General features: G+C 37.3%; 1 protein-coding gene across 4 annotated transcripts in view; it reads right to left on the reverse strand.

The window, feature by feature from the left end:
• Positions 1-22,614, reverse strand: part of ANKIB1 (ankyrin repeat and IBR domain containing 1) — a 180,876-nt gene that overhangs the window by 103,579 nt on the left and 54,683 nt on the right. For 3 of the 4 annotated variants that reach the window (XM_075558423.1, XM_075558422.1, XM_075558421.1), the window contains exon 2: positions 15,549-15,824. The exons of the other annotated variant lie outside the window; for it this stretch is intronic. In XM_075558423.1, the coding sequence (XP_075414538.1) occupies positions 15,549-15,736 (188 nt within the window). In that variant the 5' untranslated portion in view covers positions 15,737-15,824. The remainder of the gene's footprint in view (positions 1-15,548; positions 15,825-22,614) is intronic. 4 annotated transcript variants of the gene reach the window in all.

The following is a 22,614-nucleotide window of genomic DNA, read 5'->3' on the forward strand; positions in this document are numbered from 1 at the left end:
AATGGATAACACTGAGTGAGTGAATTGTAATAATCATGTCAGTTTCTCATATTCCATTGAGACAATACAATCAGAGTTATAATAGATGTCAGTCTGTAGATATTGGAATCTTCACTGTAAGCTAATGTGGTAGAAAAAAGAATGGCTTCCCAAAGATGGCTTCCTACTTCCAAGAACCTATGAATATATTATATGATATGGCAACAGAAATTCTGCAGATGTGACCAAATTAAAGATGTAACCTGGAGAGATTATCCTGGATTATCACAGTGGGTCCACTGTAATCACAAGTCCTTATATAAATGTGATGGTCAGAGAGAGACTAGAAGATGCAACATTCCAGGCTTTGAAAATGGAAGAAGGGGACATATATAAAGAATGCAGGTGGCTTCTAGAAGGTAGAAACAGCAAGGGAACAGATACACTTCCAGAACTCACAGAAAGAACACAACATTGCTGAGAACTTGACTTTAGCAAGTAAAACCCAATTTTGGACTTCTGGCCCTCAGAATTGTAAAATAATAAACTTATGTTGTTTTAAGTGGCAAGTTTGCTGCAGCAGTGATAGTGAATGCATACAGCAAGGAACCCTGAAAATAAGAATCTGGGAAGTCACATAGCAGCAGACATCCTTTCCTGTGGAGAAGCAGGGGAACCTGTCACTGACTAAACCCTCCTTGGGCAAGACTCTGGTTCATAGCCTTTGGAACATAAATATATGTCACCAGGAGAAAGACGTGAGTTATCAAATCTAAAGAAATCTCTCCCATGCACCACCACCCACCCCAACTGCAAACACACACCTCTAAGACATTCTCCAGAGTGCTCAACCTGTTTAGCCAGAATTTAACTTCCATAATTTGGCTGCTAACACAGTCCCAATTTTCTGTATGACTTGCTCAGAAACCTAACCATGAATAATTTTCCTATAATCCTTCATAGTTGTTATGGCTTTCTGACACCTCACTTCCTGCAGTACATGTGTAGGTTCTCCACTGCTGTTTTTGCTACCTGATGTCCCTGAAATTGACTCAGAACAGTTAAGCAAACTCAATCCTGTTTAGAAGCTTACAGGACAATGTGTTTCTGTTTATATGTGGACTTTCTGGATCTGGGTTTATAGTCCTGTTAAGATTATTTACTGAGCCCACATCCTGCAAAGGGATTGCTTAGTTTAGTATGCAAACAAGGCCCAGAAAACCCCTACAGGGGTTGATCAAGTTGTTAAGCAAACTAAGTGGCTGTACCTTACTTATGAGGATGGGTCAGTTTTGTAATCCTGCTAGGCTTAAAAGAGCCAATTCCACATAGGTTGAGGGGCCCTGCAACCAACAAGAAAATGGAGCAGGATGCATCTTTTTGATCCTGCACTAAGAACCTCCTAGATCTGAGAGAGTGTGACACTGAGGATAGTGTGGACTTATCAGCTCAGTTGTACTCGAGCCAGGAGCAAGATGTTTGCTACCTCTCTAATAAACCCATATCATGAATATGTTCTTTGAGATCTGCACAGCAACTTTAACAAATGAACCCAGCAAAAGAGTATAGAATGCTGTAAGAGAGACATACTGGTGTCAGAAATGGTAAAAAGGTTGGAGAGTGGAGGTATATCTGCCCTCTACTTTAGAGGAATTGCTTTGTGTTGCTGCTGCTGCTGTTGCTTCTTACTGTCCCCACTGAAGTTAGAGACCATTTGCCACTATTACACTGCCTGTTTGCACAAAGCCACCTTTTCCAGTTCAGCGGGCCATTCTCTCATTTTCACTTAGTATTAATTGTATAACTCATTATATTCTATAGTTATTTTCTTACATGTTTCCTTCCCCTACTTAGTTTAGATGCAGAATGTATAACCTGTTCTTTCTGGAAAACCAACATAGAGTTAGGCAAAGACTTGAATGCATATTCAACTTTCATGTTTTTGATCAGAGACACAGGATAAAGCAGTGATTTCCTAAAATGGGCAATGCCACCCCATGGGAGGCAGGGGAGGGTTGGAATGATTCAGGAGGGCAGTAGAAACAGCTAACTATGTTTCATATTGGATGATGGACTGTAGTGCAAAAGCTTTTAATTGTGAGGGAAGCACTGTCTTTTTTTTCTCCTGAAAGTTTGGGAATATATGGGATAGAGGTTCTCTCAAGCCAGTACTCTATACAGTAATATAACGATCAAGAACACAGCATCTAGTCCCAGGCTGCCAGGTTTTCATCCATGTTCTATCACTTTCTGAATGAGTTTGGGCAGGTTACACAGACCTTACTAACAATTTTTGCTCAGAGACTTTGGTGGTGGTGGTGGTGGGGGGGGGGGGAAGGGCTTAAAAGAAGAATCTATAAGAGCAATGACACTTAATTCCCATTATTTTTACTAGAAAAACTTGGAATCTACTTAGAAATATTTAATAGGGTTTTTTTTCCCCAATCCATTGCCATCAGTTCAACTTACAGCAACCCTATAGAAACCCACAGCAAACAGGAAATGCTCCACGAGGTTGGAAGCAGATGGTCTCATCTTTCTCCCTCAGGTGCTAACTGGTGACCTTGAAGTTAGTAGCCCTGTGCCCCACATAGGAGAAATGGGGACTATAAGCTATGGCACACCTACATCAACACAACAGAAACTTAGTCATATTTCAAAAGTCTGCAAAAAGCTTATACCTAAATGAAAATGAGAACATAACTTCATTTCCCCACCCCCCACCAATCCTCTGGATATATATGAATAGAGCCTAGAAGGGAGCATGGAATACTTCTAAATGGTTATTTATGGGAAGAAAGAATTTGAGTAATGTGTGTGTGTGTGTGTGCGTGTATTCAAAAAGTTCCTGGAACAAAGCTCATCTTTTAATTAAAATTTGGTGCAGTGGCAGTGACTTTGTCAGAGCTATGTATCAAACAAAGTCACTCCCATTGCATTAATTCCAACTCACAGTAGACCTTCAGGACAGAGAACTCCTCCCTAAGGCTGCGGAGACACTTGACAGAAGCAGACAGGTCACTTTTCTCCTGTGGAGCAGCAGCCCAATGCTAGTGCTGTCATAATACAAGTACTACAAATGGCTGACTTTAACAAACACAAGTCTATCTTCTCTACAAGTCCACATTCAGAACACCGGCTCGAAGGAAAAGCTTGCTCTCACTGTTGGCTGTGAAGGAAAGCCCTTGTCACTTTTTAGCTTTGTTTCTTGGTTCCTTGGTGATTTCATGGGGCCTGGCGCCTATCTTCCTCCATCTCTGCTTCACTAACTTATGCAAGCTAGTCTTTTCTATCTCAAAAGAGAGAGAATATAACCTATGCTTCCCTTCGAGGATTGTGTTATGCTAGCCCAAATCAAACCACTGCTTTCATGATAATTCTGACTCAGCAAATTTCTAGGTCAGAGCAGAGCAGCCCCACAGTTTCCAACGCTGCCACATCTTTTTCCTGCAGAGCATTTGGTGGGTTCAAACTACTGAATTTTTGGTTAGCAGTGCTAGCTTAATCACTGACACTGGGGCTCTTTTTTGGGGTATTCAACTCAATCCATAACTGTAGTGTTGTATAATAGATTAAAAAAATTACCCCTATGTCAAGAAGTCACGATAAATTCTCATTCATATTTCGTTACATTTTATAATAGTTGAATTGTCACAATTCATAATATCAGACTAAAATGAAAACCATACTCTAAATATATGAGCATGTCTTCAAAGAAAATGCTATTGATTTTCAAGGCATTATAATTTAGGAAAAGATCATTAAAATTAAACAGATTGTATAAAATTCTGTGTAGTCACATTGATCTAGCCTTTTCCATATTCATTTCCACTGTAGTTAGTTTCTCCTTGAGCTTGTTCAAGAAACCTCAGGATTTATAATAGAGTCAAACACAAATTGGGAGGGTTGTTAGTCAGCATGGAGCTCTTTGCAAATAGGCAATTTCCCTAGACCTTTCCAATACAGAGAAGGGACGTGAGATGCTTTTGCAAATGTTCTCATCTCTAATCTGCTAGGCTCTGAAGAATCAAACCAAAACACAGTTTATTATTCTGGAGTTAAAACCGATTCTTTGTACATATTACTCAAATTATTCTCATTAGACACACTACCATATTTACATAAGCATGTTATGATAAAATTATGCAATTGTATATTCTAATTTTATTGATATATATTATACTCTTGCATTTGGTATTTCAGTAAACAATTTCCAGTGAGGATGCCAATTGAAAAACAAAATGGAAATACCATAAATAAGTTTAGTTGTTTAACACTTTTTCATTAATATTTTACAATTATTGTAAGAAATAATCTAGTTTTGTATCTCTTTTATTCTTATTTAAGCATTAATTAGTGAATTAATAAACACTTATTGGTATATGTTTTTTTATAGTTCAAGGATCGTTTGCTGGCTGTATATATTTTTTTACATAATTTTATTAGGGGCTCATACAACTCATCACAATCCATACAGACAACAATTGTATAAAGCACATTTATAGTCATCATTCTCAAAACATTTGCTCTCCACTTAATTCCCTGGCATCAGCTCCTCATTTTCACCCCTTTCCCCGCTCTCTCCTCCTTCATGAATCCTTGATAATTTATAAATTATTTTAATATATCTTACACCGTCCGACATCTCCCTTCACCAACTTTCTGTTGTCCGTCCCCCAGGGAGGAGGTTATATGTATATCCTTATAATCGCTTCCCCCTTTCCACCGCACCCTCCCTCCATCCTTTTGGTATCGCCACACTCACCACTGATCTTGAAGGGATAATCCGTCCTGGATTCCATGTGTTTCCAGTTCCTATCTGTACCAGTGTACATCCTCTGTTCTAGCCAGATTTGTAAGGTAGAATTGGGATCATGAGAGTGGGAGGAGGAAGCATTTAAGAACTAGAGGAAAGTTGCATGCTTCATCGTTGCTATACTGCACCCAGACTGGCTCATCTCCTCACCGGGACCCTTAGGTAAGAGGATGTCCCATTGCCTACAGATGGGCTTTTGGTCTCTACTCCACAATTTCCCCACCCCACCTCATTCACAATTATATGATTTTTTGTTTTGATGATGCCTGATACATGATCCCTTCAACACCTCGTGATCGCATAGGCTGGTGTGCTTCTTCCCTGTGGGCTTTGTTGCTTCTGAGCTAGATGCCTGCTTGTTTACCTTCAAGCCTTTAAGATCCCAGGCGCTATATCTTTTGAAAGCTGGACACCATCAGCTTTCTTCACCACACTTGCTTATGCACCCATTGTCTTCAGTGATTGTATCGGGTAGGTAAGTACACAATGATAAAATTTTTCTTTGATGCCTGATAACTGATCCCTTTAACACCTCGTGATCACGCAGGCTGTTGTGCTTCTTCCATGTGTGCTTTGTTGCTTCTGAGCTAGATGGCCGCTGGTTTACCTTCAAGCCTTTAAGACCTCAGATGCTGTATCTTTTGATAATTGGGCACCATCAGCTTTCTTCACCACATTTGCTTATGCACCTGCTTTGTCTTCAGCGATTGTGTTCGGAAGGTGAGCATCATGGAATATCAGTTTAATAGAACAAAGTATTCTTGCATTACTTGAGTAGAGGCCCAATGTCCAGCTGCTACCTTAATACTAAGCCTACACATATATCCATATAAATTTATTTATATATCCTTATATATATATTTACACATGGGCATGCCTTTATTTAGACCTATATAAATCCCCTTTGCCTCCTAGTTCTTTCCTCCATTTCCTTTTACTTTCCTCTTGTCCACTATCATGTTCAGCCCTTCATTTGGGTTTCAATAATTCCTCTCGGTTTACATTACTCTTGGTCATGCCCTACCTGGCCTCCTACACCCTCCTCACCATCAATTTGGATCACTTGTTGTTTCCTTGTTCCTGGGTTTGTTAACACCACTTCCTTTACCCCCACCTCCCCCTTTCCCCCGGAACGGTCCCCCAGGAACTGTCAGTCCCGTTGTTTTCTCCTCCAGATTGTTCATCCAGCCTATCTTATGTAGACAGACCTGCAGAGATAATAACATGCACAAAAACAAGACAGAGCAAAGCCAAGCAACAAAAGAAAACAAAACAACAAGCCAAAGACAAAAAACAAAACACAACAAGAAAGAAAAGCTTGTAGTTAGTTCAAAGACTATTTGTTGGCCTTTAGGAGTATTTTCCGGTTGAGTCTGATGTGGCGCCAAGCCCTGGCCCCAAAGTTTATTTTTGGTATTCCCTGGGGATTTAGTTGCTCTGTTCCCCTTGCTGTTCTGTTGCATGCCCTTTAGTGTTTTGCCTCTGTGTGGTGGGATCAGATTGGCCGGAATTCCCACACTGTCCCCAGTGTTGTCTCCCCTGTAGGGCTATGGGTCATTGAGGGATGTCATGTCTCATAGTAGGGCTAGCCATATGGTCTCTGTGGATTGGCTTCTCTGAGCCGGGAATACTATCCTCAAGGCTTGGTGGGCCAGGATGTGCTCCACTCTCTTCCTCCCTCTTTATTTGCTCTGGTGTGCTCTGATCAGACATGTCCCTCTCCCAGAGCTGCAGCTTCAGTGCTGTCCTCTGAAATAAATTCTTCTGGGGAGAGGAGTGATAAGCTCCTTTCTGTAACTACAAACAAAATCAAACCCACGTCCAACTCTGACTAATATTAACTCAGGATAGGGTAGAGTGGCACCATAGGATTCCAAGACTGTAATCTTTATGGAAGCAACTTTCTCCTGTGGAGCAGCCGGTGGGTTCAAACTGATGACCTTTTCATTTGCAGCTGAGTATTTAGTCTTTGAGCTACCAAGGCTGTAGTTTTAAGAATACATCAACACTGGGACTGGTTTTTACAACAGAACTTAATTGCACATAAAGTTAATTCTGGGACAAGGGTAAAATGATCATTGGCAAGAAGGTAGAAAAAGAAAAACATTAACCTAGGGAAAAAACAAAACACCCTTTCATCTGACCCATCCTAGCCCATCCAGGAGCCATCTGTTTTTCTGTTCTTCTAATAATTCTCCAATGGTCAGTTTACAACTGCTACCTTCACGCTCTTCTTCAGTATGACCCCATTTTAACCACGTTAGCAAAACCACACTCTGGAAGAGCACTGGGAATTTTGTAATCCCTTATCATCTTCCTTAATTTTTCTTCTCACTCTTCATTTGCTAACAGTTCATCTACATTTTGACCTTTCTATATCTTGACTTCCAAACTGCACAACCCTCTAAATTTTACTTAGCCCTTCTCTCGATCATGGGAAAAGCAAGGGTTCCCCTACCTATTTTCTTTCTGGGAGAAAAGTTCTTCTCGTGGCTCCATTTTCTTCTCCATACACATTGCCTTCTTTCAGAGAGCTCATGCACTCTCAAAGCCACTTATCTTGTAAAGATTTCTGTAAATACACTTTGTAAATTGTAATATATTTTCAGAATCCAAATCATAGGCAATTATGGCAATAGGATGGCTTCCCTCAAAAAGTTTTCATTTGTACATGTTTAATTACTCTTAATGCTCTAACAACCTGTCTGCCCTCTCATTGGACCTCTTTTTTAAAATTAATTTTTAAAATTTATTGAGCTATAATTAACATATACAATAGTTCAATAATATCAATAAGGGTGCAATCAACATTGGAACTTTTCCTTCCCATTTCAGTTCCCCTATATAGATAAAAATATAAAACAAGGGCAAACAACAAACAAGGACCCAGCAACAATGACCATATAAAACAGAAAACCTCAATCTAAGAGAAAGAATATAAAAAATTTAGAATAAAATCACAATGGGTCCAAATGGAGATCAAATGACAAGGTATTTGGTTTCAGCTTAAGTACAGTTGCTAAAATCCACTTTGCAATGCTCTTTGTGTGGATTGAGGGCTGTGACTGTGGATTCTGGGCTACCACTATCATCTATACCTTCAGGTGTTTAGAATTGAGGCACTGGTACCATGCCTTTCTCTGGTTTTGGATCTTTTTACAATCCTTGGATCACACAACCTGGTGTGCATCTTCTGTGTGGACTTGAAGTACTCCATGCTTACATGGTTATTTTGAGATAAGCCTTTAAGACTCTACATGCCATTTTTCATGACAGCCAGGCACCATCTAATTTCTTCACCAAATTTTGCTATGGCACCCATGTCTTCACTGAACTCCGCATGAGGATGAGTAACAGGCAGAGCATGTCATAAGAACTAATTATTCTTTTATTAGGACTATGATCAAGTAAGAGCTCAAAATTCATTCATATAACTCTGGTCTCTCTGTAAATCTCTGGTTCACTTTTAGAAACATCACTGTCATTTTATTATAGTACATCATAAATCATCGCCATAGAGCTTGAGGTAATTCAATTGATAGTCATGTTACTTTAATCAATGGTAAAGAACTGTAGAGCAAAGGATTTTTTACATACGTAGACCTTCTTATTAGCTCTAATACATGAATTGTTAACTCGTATGTCTTAAAATGTGGGTGAATGGACACCAGTTACACATGCCATGATGGCTGGATATATAGCAATAGGTAACACTCATTTACGAAGGCAGAACCATGCCTAGTAGACTAACATGTTACATCAAGGCAGAAAAAGTGAAAACAGCAGTTATATGTTGCTCCTAGGTCACCATGTGTTGGGAGCCCTCAGTGCAACAGGTCCAATTCCACCCAAACTCAAGGCCTCTTTCTCACGCATATTCTATTGTCATCACAGACTCAAATGATCTTCTGAAATATCAGTTGCCTCTCCCAGGACTCAATTTCTTCTTACAGTAATACATTTTTATCTTCCCAGTCATTAACATATGTATAAACTTTCAGTTCCTTTTATATCTTTGTTTCATTTAATGCATATTTACTAGGTATCCATTATCTTTTCAGCTACTTTTCCTTCCAGGAGTTAGGGATACTGTGATGAAAACTAAGGGGTTAAGTCCTTGACCTATAGTATTTGCATGTAAGTTATGAGATCAGGGGACAAGGAATGGCCCAGCATTTTAATCTATTTAAAATAATTTAATAATTTCTGAAATTTACAAGTCAATAAAACAAATCAATAATTAAAAACCCTATTTTAATGAATCCTAAAAGCTACAGGTCTTGACATTATTATATCTTATCATTGCCATGCTTTAAAAAAAGATTTTATGTTTCATTTATGTACAACACTTGTCTTACTATTTTCAAAGAAGCAAAAGGTAATGATTCTGTAAAAGTAGAAGAAATGAGGTTTATAACCCCCGTATAAGGGATTAAAACAAAAAGTTACCATACGTTGCAGGGAGATACAATTAAAGAATTACACATCTAAACGAGAATAGACCGACAACGAAGTCCATGGCCTTTTTGGCACAGTAAGCAGTAACTATTTGGAGGTGCCATAAGTAAGTACTTGATTCCTAAGCAAAAAATAAGCAGTTCAAACCCACCAGAAAAATGGTGATGTCTGCTTCCATCTCAGAAACCCTAGGAATTGACTTGATAGCAGTGGATATATATATGTCACATGCTATGATGCTAGCCAATGTGAGCCAGGGTCTACACAAAGATGGCAAGCAGACATTCCAAATTAAGAGGGAAGTATAAGCAAATAATGACCAACAGCTGGTTAGAAAATTGAGCAAGGTTAAATGCACTGAAATATTTGGAGCCATCTAAAGCACAAATAATAAAATAGGGCTGCTATGTACTTAATGCTAATAGTAACTTGACGTGTGATGACTGGTCTAAATAAAATACGACAAACACAACAATGCACAGACTAAAGAAATTAGAGCGGTGTATTCTGAGAATGGGAGAGCAAAAAGATAATTTCTAATTCTAGTATTATAGTTTAAGGCTTTAACAAAAAATTAAGAGCTATCAATATCCAAATAAATAAGAAAAAGAAAATACCTGAACTTAAGCCATATGTTGAAAGTTAAATATAATGTAAAAGGGCAAAATCATGAAAATAGTAACTAAAGGGGAATATAAAATCATTTTTGTAGGTGTCTAAAATTTATTCAATAAAATGATAACCACATGGTGAAGTCAAATACAATCTTGCTTAGAGGAGCCAAGAAGATAGACAAGTTTAATAATTCTTTGAATTTTTGGTCACAGAATCCTTTTATACTTCTTAAACATTACTAACACAAAGATCTTTTATTTATGTATCTCTATATAAATATTGCTATATGTATCTCTATATAAATATCTCTATATATATTGCTATTTACCAATCTAAAAACTAAAACAAATCTAAAAATATCCATTTTAAACAATAACCATACATAATATTTTTGAATGAAAAATAATTGTATTTTCAAAAAAATCGAGGCAAATAGCATCGTTTTACATGTTTATAAATCTTTGTGCTGTCTTGGTTTAATAAAAACTGGAGTCTCACTGCATTCAATCTTTTGCAATATATCCTTTTGGTTGAAGTATATGAAGAAAATCTGGCCTTTTGTGTAGCTAAAAATGGGAGAAAGTATTTTAAAAGCCTTATCAGAAAGTTTTGACTTAATCTTTGACACTAGGAAAATACAAGTGCTAGTTTCTTAAAAGTTAGTTGCAATGTGTAATATGAAACTCTAACACTGAGGTATATGTACTCTTACATTTAAATTCATTTTGTCACACAAGATATTAAAAAGATGTGTACAAAGGGTGGGAAAAATAATTTAATATTTTTGAATGCTTCATTCAAGACATTTTAAAGTGGAACTGGTTTTTGTGAACATGCAAGTAACTAGCAGTGATGAATGCAATGGCCAGTAAGATAGTTTGGTGCCATGGTCTTGATTTGTCTAAAGGTGCAGGCAGATATAAAAAGGATAAAGAAAGCCTTAATATTACTAAGAAAATAGTTTTGTCCTCATGTGCTCCCTTCCCTGTAGAGGTCTGGAATCTAATAATCCTCAGAAGACAACTTTAGAATCACTGGACGAGATGACCTTTATAGAGTATTTTCTCATTATACAAACTGTATTTGTAAATTACACTACACTTGTTAAAGAGATGTGTTATCTGGCTTATTTTTGTGGGCTTAAACTCAGACCTTTGGTCAGCTGCCAAGCACCAAAAACTTCTCAAACAAAGAAAACCAAATCCATTGCCACTGAGTTGATTCTGACAGAGCAACCTTTAAGAACTGCTCCACAGAGGTTCGGAAACTATTTTTTTTAAATCATTTTACTGGAGGCTCGTATAACTCTTTATCACAATCCATAAATCCATCCATTGTGTCTAGCACATTTGTACATTTGTTGCCATCATCATTCTCAGAACATTTGCTTCCCCCTCCATCTCCCGCCATGAACGCTTGATAATTTATAAATTATTATTTTGTCATGTCTTACACTGTCCGATGTCTCCCTTCAAACTATAAATCGTTACAATCTCCTCTTTCTCCATGGAGCAACTGGGAAGTTTACATTTGTTGACCTTGAGGGCTACCCACTGCATCTCCACGGCTCCTTAAAGCATATACATAAGTTATAATACTTTAAAATATTCCAGCGAACCACATAATGATCCTAAATATCACTGGATTTCACTATTAGGAAACTTAGTATTAATAGATTTGATAGAAAAGAGTATGTCAAGGAGGATTTAAAAATATTTAGGGGTATAGTGATGAGAAGCAATAGGTATCATGGAGTTCAGAGTACAGCAGCAGCATGCAAGACACACAGTAACTAATTTAACTGTCCCACAAAGTAAGAGGGGTTTATTTTATAGATGAAAAACTGGAGTCCAGAGTGACTAACTTGTCTTGCTAATAAGTAACCGAGGCATTCCTTAAACACAGGCTATCTGATTGTAGGAAAGAAGAGACGTCCCTGTGAGGTGCTGGGTTATGTGTTGGTCTGCTAACTGCAAGGTCAGCAGTTTGAAAAGGTCAGGAGAAAGATGAACCTTTACAGCTTTGGAAACTCAAAGGGACAGTTCTATTCTGTCCTTAAAGATCACTCTAAGTTAGAACTAACTTGAGATGGTGTGCGGTCTTAAGAAGTATTCTCCATTTTACTTCTCTAGGTTCTAATGTCCATTGATAGGGCGACACAGAACTCATACAGACAACTCATGAAGTTACAAATTAGTAATGCCAGTGAGAAATCCTCAGGACATGTTACAAAGTTCCTTTGGATTCCTTAATAAATACCCAAAGGGGCACACCACTTTGCTGTGGGACTGAACCCAAAGGCATCCATATCAACTCTGTGGGTCAAAAAACCAGCTCACTGAGTTAAGTGTCCTGAAGTACCCTCACTCACAAGTTCAACTGCTGCAAAAAGTACTTAGCTTTACTAACTCCATGCTGCAGCTCTGATATTATAGCCATCTTCTGGATCCAAGAAGTCCATTGCAGAAGACGAGTTCTACTCCTGGCTCTTTCAGATAATGAGATCCCTCCTCCTGCTTCTCACAGAGCTTATTTTATATGCAGCAGAATGGTACAGTAGGGACTACTGGGTACAATTACTTACTGGTGAATCCTATCAGTATCTTCTCCCACCTTCTACCAGACTGATGCAGAAGAAGGTTGTTTAGTGAGAGAGACTTGGGCTAGAAAAGCCACGTCAAATAATTCTGGCGAACCACTTAACATTCCTGTACTTTTGCTTCAGTTTCTGCAACCATAAAGTACAGATAATAACAAACTAACACTAATAACATCGCAGTGAGGAGCAAAATAGAAAACGCCTATGATTTTGTTCAGGGCCATGGAGTTGATTCTGCGTCAGAGTGACTGTTTATACAACAAAATGAAACCTTGCCCACTCTTGCACCATTCTTACATTTGATCCAATTATTGTAGCCACTGTATCAAACCCATCCCATTAAGCATCTTCCTTTTTTGGGGGGGCTGACCCTCTACTTTACCAAGCATGATGCTTTCTATAGAAACTCCTTTTACCATGTTCAAAATATGTGAAACAAATTCTACCCATCCTCACTTCTAAAAAGAATTTCAACTGAACTACTTCTAAGGCAGATTCGCTTGTTCTTGTAACCCACAGTACAGTTTATCAGTTTCCCCACACCACAATGCAAAGGCATTACTTCTGTAGTCTTCCTTGTTCCTTGGTTGGCTTTAAAATGCATATGAGGTGACTGAAAACACCAGTGGCTTGAGTCAGGTTCATCTTAAGTCTTCAAAATGATATCTTTGCTTTTTTTGACAGCAGACTACCTGGATTTATTTGTACAAATAGCACATGGAACCAGAACCATGCAAACGGAAGCCTAACACCAGTCCCTCTCATCCTCAGATAAAGTGCTCCATTTTGTAGGCGCCTGGGCACTTTGGAAGCTTGAGCTGGAATTGAGGCCTCGCCTGGAGCGTCAGCCTTGCTTTAGGTCTTAGCTTTGGGTTGGTAGAACCTCAGACCTTTGGCAGTATGTGTCCTAGCCTGCTTGCCAAGCTTGGGGTGGGCAATGTAGGCCAGTTGATTGAGCTTGCAGTTGACACCCATTGGGATCTTAGCCTTTACATCCGTGAGCTTTACAAGATCCTTGATAGCCTCAGCACAAGCAGCTGTGACCTTGGCATTGTTGGCCTGCATTTTCTTCAGGCCTTTCTTATTGTGCTTCTCGGCAAAGCGCATGCTCTTTGGGAATTTGGGGTCAACCCCTTTGAGAGATTCGTATCATTATGATCAAGGTTTCTTGATGCCGTTTCTGTGCCGTTGGTTCCCCATGGTGTGGTTCTTGGACTTGGCCAGGCTGCACCAACACACCTGCTGCTCCCAGAGTGCCAGAGATGGAGAGAGTCGTATTTGCTTTTTAATGCTCCAAAGAGATCTCTTGCAGCAGATTTGCTCACTGCAATCCACTGTCTGATTTTCTGACTGTTGCTTCCATGGGGATTGATTATAGATCCAAGTAAAAGTAATTCTTGGCTTTGATCATTTTTTCAATTTGTCATGATGTTGCTTATTGGTCTAGTTGTGAGAATTTTTGTTCTCTTTATGCTAAGACATAATCTGCTAAGATATATACTGAAGACTGTAGTCTTTGTTTTTCATAACCATATGCTTCAAGTCCTATTCCCTTTCAGCAAGCAAGATTGTGTCATCTGTTATATCTTCAATTCTGATGCTGAGTTCTTTTTTCATACGGTCCAATTTCTTGGATTATTTTCAGCATACAGATTATATATGGTAAAAAGATACAATCCTTGTGCACAATTTCCCTGATTTCAAACCACAAACTATGCCCTTGTTTTGTTCAAACAACTGCTTCTTGAAGTAAGTACAGGTTCCACATGAGCACAATGAACTCTTCTTCTGCAATTCCCACTACTCCTAACGTTATCCATTATTTGTTATGACCCACATAGTTGAATGTCTTTGAATTTTCAATGAAACACAAGTAAATGTCTGTCTGGTATTCTCTACTTTCAGCCAAGATCCATCTGACATCAGCAATGACACGGGTAGTTCCCCATAAATGGACTGCTGCAACTATTTTTGTATTATCTTCAGCAAAATACTGTTTGATAATGTCCATTTTCTGTTCTATCACCTTTCTTTGGAATGGGCATGAATATGGATCTCTTCTAGCTTAATGGCCAAATAACTGTCTTCCACATTTCTTGGTATAGATTAGTAAGCACCTCCAGCGCTCCATCCATTGATTGATACATCTCTTGTACAGAGAGCATGGAGGATGCAGCAGAAAGAATAAAATATGACAGACAAAATACACATGGCAGATTTCCCAGGCACCAAAATGAACACCTTACTGCTAATGGCAATGTGTATGCAGAAAAAATAAAAATGAGGTTGTTGTGGCACCCACCCTCCCCCACATATAATAAATAACAGAGTGGAGGTTGAAAATTAAGTTCTAAAGAGCTAGAATGATTGATTTAAAATTTAGATTTTGCTGAATAATAAGTGTTTCTTTCCCTTCTAGCATCAGACTTTCATAGGTGCTAAATCACTTCTAAAATAATTATACTTGTTTTGGAACTACTTGTGTATCCTTCCCTTTGGTCTTATTGCGATCAAATGTTCATGTAATAGGGCTAAGAAACTTCATATAAGTATACTTGGTACATCACTCCTAATGCTTTCTTGTTGAGGAATTATGGCTTGCTTGGTTGTTTTCTTTAAGTTTCTTAGTTGTTGGCAGTGTGGAGGAAATATTTCTCCTTTAGAAAAATCTTGTCATGGAACACAACCCATTAAAAGAACTAAAATCTGATCATAACTAAACAAGGCAAACTCAAACTGGCAAATCACAGTTTAGCTCTTTCTCTTGGCACCATTCCCTGTAATTTTTCATTGGCTGACAAGTACTTTTATAGAATCAACACTGTACATGGACTACTGCTACCAAACATATATACAATGAGTATCAAAATGAATTTCCAGAAATAAGAATACAAACCAAGCTTACCATTAACATTTTTGGCTTAGTTTCAGGTCTAAGTATAAAATCATACTAAATAACTTAAGCATATAGATTTAGAACATTTAAATCCCAATAACATGCTCATATAGCTATCTGTTTTCAGATTTAATATTTTTTTCTTCTAACTAATTTGTTCTCAGTTGGTTTACAGTAATACTCACCCTAAGATTCTATTCATTCCATGTCTAGCAGCATAATGTAATGGAGTGTTGTGCTGGTAGGGCTCCCCATACGAAGTGTTTGGATCAAGGGATTCTTTTAGCTGAGGGTTGTTTTCATATATTTGGCAGGCCAGGGTTTCATCACCATTGATGAGTGCTTTACGGAATTTGGTTGTTGTATTTCCCATGTTTTGTTTTGTTTTGTGACAGGCAGTGGCGCTTTTTTCCTTCCCCCTTCAGCCACTTTTTGAATGCTTCTGCAACATGTTTCACATTCTAATGGAGGAAAAAAATAGTTTTAATTAGATTAAAAATTTCTGAATTTGAGTATATAGCACTATCCTCAAAGAAATATGACAAACATAATCTAAGAAGTATAAACTAGGGGACTATACTATATTGCCACTTATCCTATTTATCTTAATAGCTAAAAAGTCTCAGTCAGTAGCCACATCTCTTTCTGGTCCTTAGCCTTGTCAGTCATGTGGCCTCTTTGCTTCTACCCTCCAGGAGGCCAAGACTAGAAAGCCACCCTGACGTTCTGTAAAACAGTGTCATGCCTAGGCACCACTCCTCTGTTTAGTCTCATGGTCTTCTTGCCACAGCCTCTGGTGTCTGCTTCCAACACTTCAGACAAAGCTCTAAAATGTGTTTCACTAGTGACTCTACTAGTGGTCCTAGGATTTCTCTCTGTGTTCCTGCTTCTGTGATGGCACTTAAGCACAAAGGAATGGAGCGGTGATTTTTGTCTTTCAGCAGAAACAAAGGGTGGTGATTTGGTTCACAGGCTCTATTAAAGTGGAGTTTAAGCTCACCCTTAATCCTGTCCTTTAGCATAGCAGAGAATTTGCTCCAAAATGGGGATACAACCACAGTATTATTGCTAGAGGGGCCATACTAATTGACTATATCTAATATTGGAATAAACAAAAAATTACTACCATTGAGTTAATTCAGACTCACAGCAACCTTATAATAGAGAGGCCCCTGTGAGTTTCCAAGACTACATCAGTGGTTCTCAACTTTCCTAATGCCATGCCCTTTAATACAGTTCTCCTCATTTTGTGGTGATCCCCAATAATAATATTATTTTCGTTGTTACTTCATAACTCTAATTATGCTACTGTTATGAATCGGGCGACCCCTGTGAAAGGGTCGTTCAATCCCCAAAGGGGTCGCAAACCAAAGGTTGAGAACCGCTGCTCTAAATCAATATGGGAGTTGAAAGCTTCATCTTTTTCCTGTGGAGAGGCTATAGTTTGGAACTGCAGCCCAACACAGAACCTACTAAGCTACCAGTGCTCCCTAGTGCTAGAATAGCAGGATGTCTAAATATATACTTTAGCCTTTAAAGTACAAATAACTAAACGATTTTATACAGGGTAATGATATCGGTAGTTGTGCTTTAGAAATTTTTTGCCACAATTTAGAAGACAGACTGCAAGGAGAATTGAGCAGTATCATGTTGCCTAGTTAATGCAATGGCAGGCCAGACACAAAACTTTTTTAAAAGTTGAAAATAATATGCATAATGTACAAAACAAACTTTGTACAATGTAGTAATTACTTAAACAGAATTTAAATTAAAGGACCAAAAGTAAGAACAAGCAAGCAATACACAAATGACTTGCTTCCTTAAGTTTTATAAGATACATGGTTCTCAACGTTGGCTGTACATTATGATAGCCTTGGAAATTTCAGAGTTCTGATACCAAAGCTACATCCCAGACCAGTTAAATAAAAATTTTTAGGGGTGGCACCAAGGCATACAGACTTAAGTGTCTGGTGTAATTTAGGTTGTGCAGACACCTTTGTTATAAAAAGGCCCTGAATCACTCTAGCCAACTGCTTACATATAAGTTGGACAAGCAGGTAAGAGAGCAGTGTAAGGCATCTATGAAGGCTATTTTACAGATGAGTGTCAACTGTTTACTTATTTTAGTACATTTCCTGACCTATGTATGTATGTATGTGTATATATATATATAAAATATCAATGTGATTACTATTTGAACCTTTTTAATTTTATTTTAAATATACAAATTCATATGCACAATAAAAACTTTTAAAATTATGACTAACGAAAAGGGACTAAAAACACTTTACTAGAAGATAACCAATATTAGTATTTTGATATACAGCCACCTTGACCATTTAAAATGTAGTTACAAGTATGCATATACATATTATACATATTGATGTACACTGAATCATGTAACTGATTGGGGGAGGGTTATTGAAGTCAAAAGCACTATTCTTTTTATCATTTCCTCGTTATTATAAAAGCAAATTACTCCCTCCTACACTTCACAATTAACAATTAATACTATAGCTATCTTGGAACTTTCAGGGACATTCCAAATTTAATTTTACATTATTTTCCACAAAGTCTAGGTATCATCCTCACCTTCCCAACACGATTGCTGAAGACAAAATAGGTGCATAAGCTAATGTGAAGAAAGCATATGGTGCTAGGCTTTCAAAAGAAAGTGTCTGGGGCCTTAAAGGCTTGAAGTTAAACAAGCGGCCGTCTAGCAGGGAAGCAAATAAGCCCATATGGAAGAAGCACACCAGCCTGTGTGATCATAAGGTATGGATGGGATAAGGTATCAAAAGATCAAAACAATCATATCAATGTGAAGAGGGGGTTGAAGTGGAAACCCAAAGCCCATCTGTAAACAATTGGACATCACCCCCCCCAGAAGGGTTAAAGGAAGGGACGAGCCAGCCAAGGTACAGTATAGCACCAATGAAATACACATCATTCCTCTAGCTCCTAAATGCTTCCTCCCCCCACCCCCCACACTACCATGACCCATTTCCACCTTACAAATCCAGCTGCACCCTTTGTTCTACACACATTGGTTCAGAAAAAAGCTCTCAACACATGGAATTCAACATATAAAACCCTCAGGTACAGTAGTGGGAGTAGTGATATCATGAGGGTAGGGAAATGAGGTGTGGGGGAGAATGCGGGAAACCATCACAAGGTTGGATATATAGCCCTGCCCCTCCACCAAGGGGGGTGAATAACAGAAAGGTGGGTCAAGGGAGAAAATGGATAGTGTAAGACACGAAATAATATATAATCAAGGATTCACGAGGGTGGGGGAGGGAAGGGAAAAAGAGGAGGTTATTCCAAGGGCTCAAGTAGAAAATGTTTTGGAAATGTTGATAGCAATATATGTACAAGTATGCTGAATACAACTGAATGATGGATTGTTATAAGATTTGTAAGATCCCCCCAATAATGATTTTAAAAAGAAAAAAAATCTAGGTATCATCATGTTTTTACTATCCATAAGGTTGAGTTTCACTATACTACTGCTTTAAATATTTTAAATGTTTATTATCTTTAATAAAACTCCACTCAGTTCACTTTATAGTTGATCTCTAACAATATAATGTGGTTTATGAAGGATCTTTCCTAGGAGTTTTTCAGTCTTTTGTAATAGAATGCAGCTTATAATAAACATTTTCTGAATTATGAATTAAGCAAGACTATTTTACTTGATTTACACAATTACTTTAACAGTATGTCTCATTCGAACAATAATTTTCCAAGAAATGGAAAAATAAACATCTAAGAAAAAAGTAATGATGTCTTAGAACACTTAACAAGATCCTTTAAAAAAAAGTCGATAATACCTAAATGTGTATTTAATGGCATCTAGAAAACTTTTTTCGGGCTCTGTTATCTTCAACACTATTTTCCATTTTTAAATTGTACATTAGGTGGAGGTAACATGATTTCATTTTTAAAGTGTTGTGTTCAATTGGGCATTTCCCCAGGAAATGCACCATGAAGAAAAGGCATGGCTTCATTCCCTTCAGATTTATTTTCACAAAGCCTGCAGAGAAATCTGCCAGATATGTCCTTTCAGTTATCATACCTCTATCTAGTATTGACTGGAGTGATTGTTTCTGTCTGATTCAGACACTTAACATTTCACCAACTCCAAGATAACTCTATGACTGGAGCTTTATGATGCAAGTGGTGGGTTGTATACGGAGTAAAACAATCCCTAGTTTGTACCTCTAAATTTTTACAAGAACTACCTTCAGGAGTTAAGCATAGCACTTGGTCTGCACTTTATGCAGAAAGGAAAATGTAGACTGTCAATGAACTCCAGAAATGCTTAGCTAATTTCTAATTAAATTTTGTCTCCCAAGTTCACCATTCCTAGGTGAATAATCTGCAAAATACAGGAGTAAGTAATTAAACTACCACCAGAAATATTTTATAGAAAGCAAACTTCTTTAAATATAAATGACCAACTCATAATTTATCCGTTTTCAAAAGTACATTATTTTAAAAGTCATTGCAGTTGTCAATCCACACAATACAACTGGCTTCCATTATTTAACTAGAAGAAACCCAATATTCTCAATATTCCATATATATATATATACACAAACACATACATATACAAACTCATCCTATTGAGTGGATTCTGTTGCTACTGAGCTTGTTCTTTGTTAGACTTTTAAAGGATTATTTAGTACTACCCCTATAGGCTTTCCAAAGCTATTTATCTTGTAAAGTGAGTTTGAACTTCAGACACTGGTTAGCAGCTGAGCACTTAACCACTGTACCACCAGGAATACACACACCCTTCTGCAATTATTTGCATTGATATGTTTCACAAGCCTAAATCTTCAACTAAACTTCAGTCAGTACAGAAATAAGTAGGTTAATTCATTGATAGGTTCAACCATATCCCAAATTGAAATCAGGGATGACTCTCTAGGAAGAAGAATCCAAAAAGTTCAAAGTCCAAAGAAATACGGTTACTGAAATAATATTTATAGAAACTTATAGAAAAGGAGAGGGTTATTATAAAGAAAGTCTTTTTAAGCTAAAAGGCAAAGGAACAAACTGTAAGTGGAAAAAAGAAAAACAGCACATAATAGAGCAGAAAAAGAGCAGATGGGCAAACAATATATTAAGCCATCAACTACATTCACTCAACAAATGCTTGACTACTTCGTACAGTAATTTTCAGTTGTCACTGTACATCAGGATCACATGTTCTTAAGGGGAACCAGGAAAGTGGAGGATCTGTAAAGCTCCCCAGATGATTACCATATGTAGGTTAGAATTGAGAATCATGAACTAGTTATGAAATCATACCAAGCCAAAGGTGTTGGAAAGAGATGTGATAGCTAAGCAAATATAATAGACACTGGAAAGACATATTCAAATTCAGTGTTATTTCAACAAGTAACCTTTATGTTGAGTGTATTGTCTACTCATCTATAATTCAGAGAAATATTCCTATCTACTTTCTTCAAGAAACAAGTATAAATGAATTATCCCTACATTCATGGAGTTCATATCCTATTGGAAGTAGAAAGATATATATTGCAAGGCTTTGAATTTTCTCACTGTTGAACTTGATCTTTATTGACTTTCTTTAGTAAAATGAATTTAAGATTCACCTATGTTGACACATGATTTAACAGTTCTAGAAATTTTACAAAGTAATCATTCACTCGTTTAACCATTCACTTGCTGAAGGACATTTTGCTAGGTGCCATTTTTTTTAATAAAGCTGCCTTAACAGCTTTCAGAAATATTATACTGTCTTGATGCTTGCAGCTTTATCTCTTAAAGTTAGGTAGTGAATTTCCAACTTGCCCTTTCCCCAAATTGTTATTCTAATTCTCTTGTCTTCTTATATAAACTTTAGAATGAGTTTATTTCTATTTTCAAAGTCCCTGGTTTTGTGTTAAATCTATAGGTCAGTTTGGGGAGAAAAGTCATAGTAAAACTATTGAGTCTCCCAATTCAAGAATATATAGTATGTTGATTCACTCTGGCTACTTTGAAGGTATGTGTTCAGTGTAATTTGATGATTATGTTTACCAGCAAGTTTCAAAAGGTTGTGAGAAAATTACATTACCTTTTAATTCCATTTTCCCACAAATTTATATACAAGTGGTTAATCCACTGAGCAACCTTGGCTCTTTAAGAAAGTACTACAGTAAGATGAAATTGGTATAGTTCAATCAGGAAAATGACTTGAGATTAAAAGGCTGAATTTGATCTACCAAGTGACAAAGAAGAACTTTAGAAATGTGATGGCAAACTTGTGATAGTCTGTTGAGGAATCTTACACCCTGCTATCAAGTTACTCTCTGTAGCAGCTGGTTACTGTCCACCTGCCCCTCCCCGCACTCTCAACATACATCCCTGCTCTTAATCCCACTGTTATAACACTTTTAAAAAACTAAACTACAATATAGACTTTGTTATAAACAAATGCTTATTTCAGTATAAACATTAATTAAAATAATTGCTGATATAGAGGGCTAAAATTTTAACTTTTTCACATAAAAATGCTAACAAAAACAATTTAAAATTACTTTCATAAGAAAACTAAAATTCTTATAAATATTGACTTTGAAAACATGAATTATAATGCATAAAATCATAGAGCTAGAAATACATTTATATCATTCCCAGTTTTAATATTCCAAATTTAATACTGAAATTTCTGGTTTGTCACTATTTAACCCTTCCTCATTAGGTTATGGACAATCTATTTACTATTTTCTTCTAAGTCTACTGCTTCAGTAAGATATAACATTATATTACTGAATGAGCATCAGTAAGCAATGTATGGTTTAGTACAGGAGTTGCAAACATTTTCTTTCTAGTGACAGACAGTAAATGTTTAGGCTTTGTCTGTCCCAACTACTCAATTCTACTGTTGGAGCTTGAAAACCATGGGCAATACATAAAAGAATGAGTGTGGCTGTGTCCCATAACCTTTATTTACTAAATGAAACAGGCAGGAAGTTGGACTTGACCTAAAGGCCATCATTGGTTAACCTAAGGATTGCAGACAGGAGAAAGCACAGTGGAACAACTTGGGTTAAAATCACACATCTACTACTAGTTATATCACAAATTACATAATCATCTGTATATCAATGTCTTCATCTGTAAAAGGGGGAATAAGGACAGATGCCTACCTTAAAGAGTTGCCAGTATTGTATAAATAAACTACCTAATACACTGCATGACACAGATTAGGTACTCAAATAACATTAGTCCCTT

This window comes from Tenrec ecaudatus, chromosome 9, assembly GCF_050624435.1.
Source record: "Tenrec ecaudatus isolate mTenEca1 chromosome 9, mTenEca1.hap1, whole genome shotgun sequence".
NCBI lineage: Eukaryota > Metazoa > Chordata > Mammalia > Afrosoricida > Tenrecidae > Tenrec > Tenrec ecaudatus.